At 26.9% G+C, this 9,950-nt stretch overlaps 1 protein-coding gene and 1 long non-coding RNA gene across 4 annotated transcripts; one reads left to right on the top strand and one right to left on the bottom strand.

Annotated features, from left to right (window-relative positions):
* Positions 1 to 73: 73 nt before the first annotated feature.
* On the top strand, positions 74 to 8,057 carry LOC107993847 (ras guanine nucleotide exchange factor P). 3 transcript variants are annotated; one of them, XM_017050478.3, is made up of 10 exons: positions 74 to 207; positions 1,860 to 1,969; positions 4,087 to 4,216; positions 4,324 to 4,423; positions 4,904 to 5,132; positions 5,519 to 5,750; positions 5,869 to 5,987; positions 6,081 to 6,224; positions 6,454 to 6,582; positions 6,700 to 8,057. In XM_017050478.3, exons 2-10 carry the CDS (start codon positions 1,922 to 1,924, stop codon positions 6,928 to 6,930), a joined length of 1,362 nt encoding a protein of 453 aa, XP_016905967.1. In that variant the 5' UTR covers positions 74 to 207; positions 1,860 to 1,921; the 3' UTR covers positions 6,931 to 8,057. The 3 variants fall into 3 exon arrangements, with proteins under 3 accessions (XP_016905967.1, XP_016905966.1, XP_016905968.1); XM_017050477.3 differs by lacking the exon at positions 74 to 207 and adding an exon at positions 1,077 to 1,219; XM_017050479.3 differs by lacking the exons at positions 74 to 207; positions 1,860 to 1,969 and adding an exon at positions 2,895 to 3,416.
* On the bottom strand, positions 6,614 to 9,627 carry LOC133665785 (uncharacterized). The gene is made up of 2 exons (XR_009829069.1): positions 9,487 to 9,627; positions 6,614 to 6,971 (listed from the first exon to the last, which is right to left on the bottom strand). It is a non-coding gene; the product is annotated as an uncharacterized LOC133665785 (long non-coding RNA).
* Between the last annotated feature and the right edge of the window lie 323 nt (positions 9,628 to 9,950).

Below are 9,950 nucleotides of genomic sequence, written 5' to 3' on the forward strand. Positions count from 1 at the left end.
GATTGTGTTTAAAGGACATTTAAACTATGCACAACGTGTGTCATATTAATGTCTGATTGTATATACATGTATACAAGAATGGAGAACTAGCGTCATTCGCGTGGGTGCGACCGTGCGTGGTTAATATTTCATGGACGTTCAAATGAGTTGCAGATGATCCAGCTCAATCGTCATAATATGTGTACGCGTAAATGGCATCGCTTCGAGGCATGTATTCTTCCGTTTTTGGCAAACCATGATGATCCGAAGGTGTGAATACGCGTCACATGCACGTTAAAGATCGATGGTGTACATACGTCGCAATTTTAAGTGTCGAGCATTCGCATCGATGTTGGTCTCGAGAATCGATTGTTTTGAGTAAAGTTGTGTCAGTCATCTTGAAATGTTTAAAGTGTTGATTACGAAAATTTATTATGATCTTATTCGAGTGTGGATCTAGTATATATATGAAGATAAAGTTTTAATTTCAATTTCGTTAAATAAATTTGCATCGTAAAAAAGAATATCATTTGAATTTAGTATATGAAGTGTGAAATAAAGATTTTGATTTGACGTACATATGAAGCATTGATTTCTATTGAAAAAAAGTTTATTATTTGAATTAAAGGTTTGTGCTTTCTCTATACTTATATATGAATCAATTATATATTAATTATGTATGAATTAGATTACAGTTATATACAAAAAATAGAAGAATTGAATGAAAATTTATTAAAAAAAATTTATTGCGCAGAAATAGGATTTAGCATTTTTTTATTTTTTTTTTTTGAAGAATGTGGTACTTTTAAATGTTAAAATCTTTAATATTATTAAAAATTTAATATTATTTTTTCATTTTTATTTATATATTATCGTTTTCTAGTTTTCTTGTAAATATTGTGTAAATATTTAAAATTTGAAGAAAATAGTAAACTTTAATTGTATCATAAATAAATTTAAAAATCATATTTAGGTTCATCATATAATTGCTGAGAAACAATGATGATTCATCATGATAATTTGAATACAAGTTCGCGGTCGTCTCGAATCGGTTGATCGAGTGCCAGCATCGAGACGTCAGTGCCGCGGCTCACTTCCGGTCTTCTGCGCCGGTAAAACGAAATTCTAACCGAACGAACGATTATTTCAAAATTTTTCAACGAATTCTTTAATATCTTGAAGGTGTTTTTCAAATTTGAAGTAATTTTAACAATTTTTCGTTATTTTGCAATGTATACAGGTTAGTAAAAATTTATAATTAATTGAACTCAATTTATTAATTTTTATTAATTACACTATCGATGATAAATATCTAGTATCTATATTGAAAATAGACTTAATTGAATACAAAATGAGAATTAGAAATTTAGTAATTAAATATATATTATAAATATTTTTTTCTATAGTTTTTACACATTGATTTTTTTATTTCAACAATAAATATAAAATATTTCTGTAATTACATATAACCGAAAATCAATTGAAATAATTTTACAATTATAAATATAATATTATTAATATTTAAAAAGTTAAAAAAAATAATAAATTACAAGGAATTATAATGTAATTTGAAAATATATATGTATAATTCTATATATTTGAACAGCTTTTATACTAATAAGATATTAAAAAATTATTATTTTATTTTTGAAGTTTTTTAATCAAATATAAAACATTATGGATTTTCAAAGTTGTTTTTTTTAAATAAAAAAACTTATCTATAGGAAGTTTATTTTACATTTTTGACATTTTTTTGTAAAAAGCCACGCATTTCCTGGATATAACAATCGCAGAAATATTTTATATAATAAGAATAAGTTATAAAAATTATTATTATATCATTTTTAAAATTTATTAAATTTATTTGTTGAAACGTACAGTGTAATTGGTCGCAGAATCGTTGATCTCTTCAACCATTGTAATCGAATAATTAGTCTTCAAAATGGTACGCGTTGCACGTTTGTCTCATGCAAAAGAAGAAGCAACAAAGGTAAGTTAATTAATGAAAACGGAAATAAAATAAAAATTAGATAATGTAAAACGAAGGACAGTATAATATAAAAATGTTCTTTATCTAAGAATGGTGAATATATTTACAAGATATTGCATTAGTCATAGATATTTAAGACACAAACGGAGATGGAACTGAGGCCAAAATATTTCGTGTGTTTTTAATTTCACTTTTAATAGATATTAGATAAATTATTAGATATTAGATTAATTAGGAATTGAAAATCTTTATTGTATTATAATTTAAAAAAAAAAAAGATTAAAATATAAAGTATTATTATTATGAAATATAAAAATAAAATTATAATACAATAAAAATTACATTACAATAAAAAAATTGAAATCTTGTATTTCGATTCATCATTCTTCATTTTTAATTTTTCTATTGATACTATCTAATGATACTATTGTGGATTTGCATATCGATAAAAGATATATTATAATATATATAAATATTATATCTATATCTATGATTAATATTTTCGCTAATTACAGGCATTGTGCTTTTATATCATTATTAATTTATTTAATACTATATATTATACGTAAAATAACAAGCGATGAATAATCTTTTTTAATCGTGCATGAGAAGATACCACACATTTTATATCCATTTTAGTAAAAAAGTTCTAGTTGGCATCAATAGAGGGTAAGCTAATTCTAAGAAAATATTAACCAAGTTTAGATTCGCAAACTCCATACATATAAACTACAAGAATTCCTAAATTTCTAAAATATTTTAATTATCACATCTCGAAGATAATCTCATTATAATAGATTAATTTATTTAGATAAAGAAAAAATAATTTTCTGCATAAAGAAAAACATAAAAAATTAAATACAATAAGTTTTTTTTTTATTAATCGTCACTCCCTACTTCTTCAGTGCGATTTTTACTACATGTACTTCGAAGAGGTGACTGAACACGCGCTCAGAACCGGGTACCATCAAAGAGAAGCGTGGACGTTCGCGTTCGACAATTTTCGGATCCACCCTAAAAACGTGTTTCGTCGACACACAATCAAGGATGATTCTCGTCGGATATTTCAGTCCACTGTTAGCGCGGTGCAGCGCGCATTAATACGTATGTAAGCTCGTATCGTGTGGCTGTATATTCGTTGGTTCGTTTCGTTCGCTCGCTCGTGGCCGTGTCGTCTATTATTAGTCGACAGTCATCAGAGTCGGCTGTATAACGCGCGGCCGAGCGACAACGCGGAAAAAGCTGGAAGAAAATTCGACGAGAAAACGCGAGAAACCCGCGAGATTTTTGTGTGGCACGTGCTGATTGATAGACAGTTTGTCATTACTGCTCGTATTGCCAGCCACCTTGCCGTTCCCGCCCTCACTGCCACCCTATCGCGACCAGGATTTCCATCCGACACTCTCTCGACGCCCTTGGAAATGATGATTTTCACACGCTTTCCACTGTGAGTCTCCTCTGTTTGTTTCGGTACTGCGTCTTTCGCCTATCGAAATACTATGTAATCTCTTTGTTGCGAGCACATTTTTTGAGTATATTTTTTGAAAAATAGGGACTATTGTAAAACATTTCTATGAGATAATCGAATTTAATCCCCGAAAATCATATTTTTCCTTCCTTTCCATATTTATTATTTATATTCCATAATTATTTATACAGAAATTATATACATATAATGAAGTACATAAATGATATAATTAATATGTATGATACATAGAACAAAATTTAGAAAATATTTATTATTTTTTATGTTTAATTCGTATATTAATTTAGTGGTTAATTTATTTAAAATATATTTAAAAATATTGTACAATGAATTTTATATCTATTTATATGAATTTTTTGAATTGAATTTGTAAAAGATTTTTAAAATGAATTGTTTTTATTTTTGAGAGAATCAATTATCAATTTAATTTTTATGAAGGTTATAGATCGATACAGTAATACATATCTGAACATATGGTCAATAAGTTAGGAAAATTTTAATGTAAAGTACAGTTGTCTTTCTATTATTAGTGAAATTAATTTAGAACAGTATATATAGATGTCTGTAAACAATCATTGATGCATTTTTGAACAGTGATTGCTTGAAATTAATTTGTTGTTTAATCTTGCAGATGAGGGATGCGGTTCCACACAAAGGAAATAATAATAATAATAATAGTAGCAGTAATAACAATAACAACAACAATAATAACGTAACCACATTAAAAAGCAAGCCTTCCTTGGAAATTTATCGACCTCCAGGTTAATATTTTATATTAATTTTTTAATAAGATTTCTAAATTTTATATCCTTTTTTAAGATTTTCAAATAAATTTAATGAACATTTAACAGTTGATATTATTTTTTAGGAGGAAGAACGGAAGGAACTACGGCGAGTATCACTAATCCACGGCTAAACGTACATGCTAAGGAGTTCACTATGAAGCAGAACGATTCGCATCCTTCTAAGTGAGTATAAACTACTTACTTAAGTTAAGAAGGTCTGGTCGATATATTGAGAATACTTGGAAAAATGTTTAGAAAGTATGATGTTCTTATAAAATATAAACTTCTTATAAAAATGATTAGTATTATTTAAAAATTATAGATTGAAATCTTGAAAATAAATTTTATTTTAATATAAAAAACAATAAATTATTTACAGTATTTTATATATAAAAAAAGAAAGATTTGCTTTTTCATGTTTTAAGAAAAAAATTATTTCTATTTCTTATTTCTATATTTCTATTTCAATTTGAGTATAACATATTTGGAACGTAATATCTTTTTTTTACTTATAACTTTCTTTAATCCTTATAATTTTAAAAGATCAAAAATATAAATAAATTAATATATGCAATATGATTAAAATTAACATATATTTAATAAAAAAAAAATATAATTTCAATAGGATATTTTATGATTGATATTTTAATAATTTTGATTCAGGTCTCGGACAAATGCTTCAGAGCGATCTCCATATTATTTGCAACACAGCAAATCAAGTGGAAACGTACATCGATATCTTTATGCTCAACAGCAACAACAAATACAACATACTCTTCAGCAACATCATCAGACATCACGTCACTCTCAGAGTAGTCATCATTCAACGGGATCTGCTTTACGACAGTCACATCCACTCGATACCTCGGCATCAAGTGGAAATATATTACATGTAATCATAAATTTCTTTTACAAAATAATATTAATTGTCTATTAATAGAACTTGGAAAGTAAGTTTAATTTTTTTAAAAAAAGAAAATACTATAATAGTAAGAAAAACAACAAAAACATAAATGAAAAAATCCTAAAAAATAAATAATATAAAAATTGAAATATTATGAGAAATGTAGAATATAAAATATAAAATATTAAATATACTTTTTAGTATTATCTTCTTATAAAAAAATTAATTTTTATAGATTTAATTTATTATTATATTTATATTATTTAATGACATAAAATATTTAATTGCCTTTAAGATTGTAAAAAACCTTGAAATATAAATGTGCGTAGGATGAATGTGAAAGTATCGCGTGCTAAACACATGTTATGAAACAGGGTTCAGGTAGAGTCCACTTCAATGTAGATCAAAATGATGTCAAAGTGAACACAGCTAAACCTGGCAGACTTATAAAATCATTATCCTTTGTCTCTACTTATGGATTGAAACGATCGAAAAGTTTGAATGCAGCTGATGTGTTGGCTGCAAAAGCAGTAAATATTTCAGACGCATCTGAACTCGGGAAATTTCCAACAGTGATTCAGGATACACTTCTAAAAGCTATCGAAGGTAATTATAAAAAATTAAATATATAATTTTAAATTTAACATTTATTCTTATTCTTATTATAATATCTATGTTTATTAATTGAAATTTAAATTTTTAATTCTTTTTTTTTTAAATTTAGATCCGAATTTATTGAATGCTCGAGCTTTAATGGAACTTGTAAGACATATTTTGGAGAGAGTTGTCGAGAACCGGAAGTATGCTGAACCTGCAGCGAAAATTTGTATCACTATTATTGAGGTTGTTATATTTACACTGTTATAAAATATTACACTATTAATTAAGACGAATTTCAAATTCATGATTATCATAGAATTTCTTTTTTTAATGTAGAAAGAAAGTAAAGAAACTTTCTTAGAATCCTTGTTAAATACATGTCAACAATGGTATCAAGATCGAGTTAAAATACTTTATGATGGATCCAGTTATCATCGTTATTCCGCTTTCATGACATTCTTGAACGAGATGTATTGTCAGGTAGAATAAATTTTTTTTATCTTATATAAATTAACCATTAATAAATTTTTAACTCACATCCATAATTTAAATGATTTTTATCCATCACGATTTTTAAATTATCTTATTTAAAATTATTTGAAATTATATTTCACAATATTAGTTGCATTAAACCAATAAACTTTTTGCTATTTGTGAATGTTTGATTATACTTACATATCTATCCTCATCCATATGGATGATTTTATAGCTAAAACGAAGGCAACTTCAATTAAAGACACAACAGGAGGGTGTTCCTCCCGGACGTGTTCTTCTCACATTGCTTTGGAAATGTTGTCAAGATTGTTTGCAACCTCCAGTTGTAAATTCTTTAGCTGAAGTAAGTTTAATACATAAGTATCAATACACAATTAAAATAATACAAAAATTTATTCATTATTTGATATCCATATATGATAAATAAATAATTTTTCATGTGTTTTTTCATGTGTTAAAGACTGACTGCTTGTTTTTCATCTTAACATGTATCGGCAAAGACTTGGATGCTGAATTACCAGTCCAATTGCAGCAATTACTTGGAAGTTTAAGAGATGCCTTTCTCGCGGAAGATACGATATTACCGTCAGTCAGAAAGACCCTTTTACAACTGATCGAACTACATGCTGCACATTGGCAACTTCCAGCACCAGCAGTTGTCTATTATTATCCTGGATCGACTTCGAAATGATGTTTCTATCTTTTCAATTTCTCCGTCCGTTCATTGATTTTCTGTAATGATACGTTGACAATTTTTTAATCATTTTAAATTAATTAAGAGCTATATTTTAATACTCTACGCAATTATAAAGTGGAGTATTAAACGTGTAATAAACGGCTCTAAAAAGTAATAGATTAAGCCGTTTGTGACGCGTTCTTGTGAAATTTTTTTTTTTAATTAATGTCTCATAATGTAGTCGTAATGTAGTATTGACGATTGATGCGTCAATCGACAAAATACGAATAACCGTGATCTCGTTGTTACTACAAAAAATGACTGTGCCTTGTGCAATTCTGCAAGAAGTGATTTACGATGAACTTTGTTGCGAGAAATGTCAATTTACGTTTGATTTTTTACATGATTGATTATTTCATTCGTATAAATACTTGGACGTCTATCATCTATTGACATGATGATAGAACTCGTTCGTACTTTCTATGATTTCATATTAAAAATATTTCATTAGAAAGTCAATGGATTAAGAAATCAGAAACTAGTTAAAATTAGTATATTATTTGTCCTAATTATTGTGTTAAAAAACCGCGAAGTTTGAATTTTAAAGGACAAATAGATTCATGAATAAAAACCTTGAGAATTAAATGTGTATATATATATATAATGAATGATTTAATAGAATGGATATTTACAAAAAGAAAAAAAATATGTCATCATCAGAGAATTAAAAAACATGGATAATCACGGATTACGATAGAGATATTTTACTTCGAATTTTCCCCGGCTTTTTCCGTAAATAACGATACTATAATACACGAAGCATCTTAAAAAAGATATAAGATAAAAAATAAAAACGAATCGAATGAGTGATATTACCGTCGAACTCGTCGAACGATTATATTATAAAAACGACCCTTATGTGGAACGATTTGAATGTTTGCAATAATCTATATGGTTTTTTCTTAAAAGTGTGGAATAAATGATGGGTAAAAAACTGATGTTAAACAATCTTCCGGTGTGTTCTGGATGCATTAAAATCTGTAGTCGAACATTTTTTTTTACATGTATGCAAACTATTCGAAAAAAATAGTGAATGTGATTTACAGATTAAAATACAGGTACAAAAATTTTTTCGTTCTAAAGCGTTTGCTTCTTATTAATTATTTTTTATCCTTTGTACATTAATATTGATTTTAATTTCAGATATAATTTCCCAGACAAATAATATATCAAAGACATTTTTTTGTGATTGCCTATAAATTAAAAATTGTTGGTAAATTGGCTATATATTTATCATAGAAATGAAGAGCTTTTTGAAAGAGAGCAGATAAGCAGAAAAGAACTTAGCATGACATATATTCTCAATAAGGAATATGTCTGATCTGCTTTTCGAAATGCAATCTCTTTTGCTAATTTGTGCCAAGGGCGATAAAAATCGTCTGGTAGCTGAAGTGAAGATTTCTTTGCGATTGACTCATTATTCATATTTTTTTTTTTTAATATTTATATATATTATTTTTATTAAAATTTTTGAAGATTTTATATTTAAAATCTGTGTACATTATTCAAAAATGAATATTATAAAAGTTATAAAATCTTATGACAAATATAATGTCAATGCATATAATTTCATTTTTCTGGTTTTTTTTAGCTAATTATATATGTGCTATAAAACAAGAAAAAAAACACATATTTTTGCAATTGTTCTTATAAGTAAAGAAAGAACACATTATCAAGATAAGATATATACAATTATTCTTTCATTGGTAAAATGAAACAATTGTTTGATGTAAAGAATAGGACACAAATATATAATTTAATTTAATATGTGAATTAACGAAACAGAATTTCATTTTAAAATTTTCTTTAGGAATTTAAAATTTACAGGAAAATTCATAGAGATATAAAATTAATATTTTATGATGTGCAAAAATCTTTGATCAGGTATTTTTAAAATTTATTTCTAACAATATAATCAAACAATAATCAATAAAATAAATAATAATAAATATATGTTCGATAAATCATTTTTCTTTTAGCATACATCCTCATTCATAATATTATTGAAACATTTGTTTTATATTTTTGATGAAAAAATCAATAAAAAGTAAATTTTTATTGTTTTAAAAATATTTTATAATTACAGATACTTCAAGCTAAATTCAATTTGATATAACTAGTATTTATATTATTTATATTATTTCTTCAATTTATGGAATTATTTTAAATGGAAATAACAAAAATTTTTTAATTTTTTAAATTGAAACATTAAATATACATCTAGTTACATTAATCACATTTAGAAAGCATAAAGCTTTGAGATGCAAATTGATATTCTATTCTCTTACATCAAATCATTATACGGTATTAAATTCTAATTATTTTTACTTACTATTCATTTTAAAAGAAACAATTTTGTAGAGACCTAAATAGGATTTTGAGATTCTCAGTTCTCGAAAAGTATCTCAAATTACACGTTAGTATCTTCAAAATTATATAATTATATTAATGTTCTAGCTAACTTTAGATCATATATTTTATAATCATAATATATCGTTTCCTTTAGTATACCTCATCATCAAGCAATGTACTCATGTCAAGGTCACGTATATTGTCCTCCATACTTGTCCCAAGTTTTACGTCCGGAATCAAAGAAGCAGAACACGAAATACTTGTATTCCAACTTGTAAATTTCGTCGCTGCCAGGATGTTCTCTACTGGTATCCGTAGGAGAGACGTCCCGTCATCGACCTTGAAAACTCAGGTCAGAGAACCGAGAGAGGTTTCGCCTTGGGTAATCGGTGCCGCGGATTCGAAAACTAGGCCTGTGCCTGCGGTGGCGGTGACGTCGTCATCAGTACACATCGCGATGTATACGGTGAACGAATCATGGGAAGAGGTGAAGAGACGACAAGGACGAGAAGACGAGAGTGGAGGAGTGTAGAGGAGAATAAGACAGAGCTGGTGAGCATTTGAAAGAAGAAGAAAGATAGAAAGAAGAAAAGAAATACATGCATAATGTTAAATGGAGGAAA

This window comes from Apis cerana, linkage group LG3, assembly GCF_029169275.1.
Source record: "Apis cerana isolate GH-2021 linkage group LG3, AcerK_1.0, whole genome shotgun sequence".
Lineage (NCBI taxonomy): Eukaryota > Metazoa > Arthropoda > Insecta > Hymenoptera > Apidae > Apis > Apis cerana.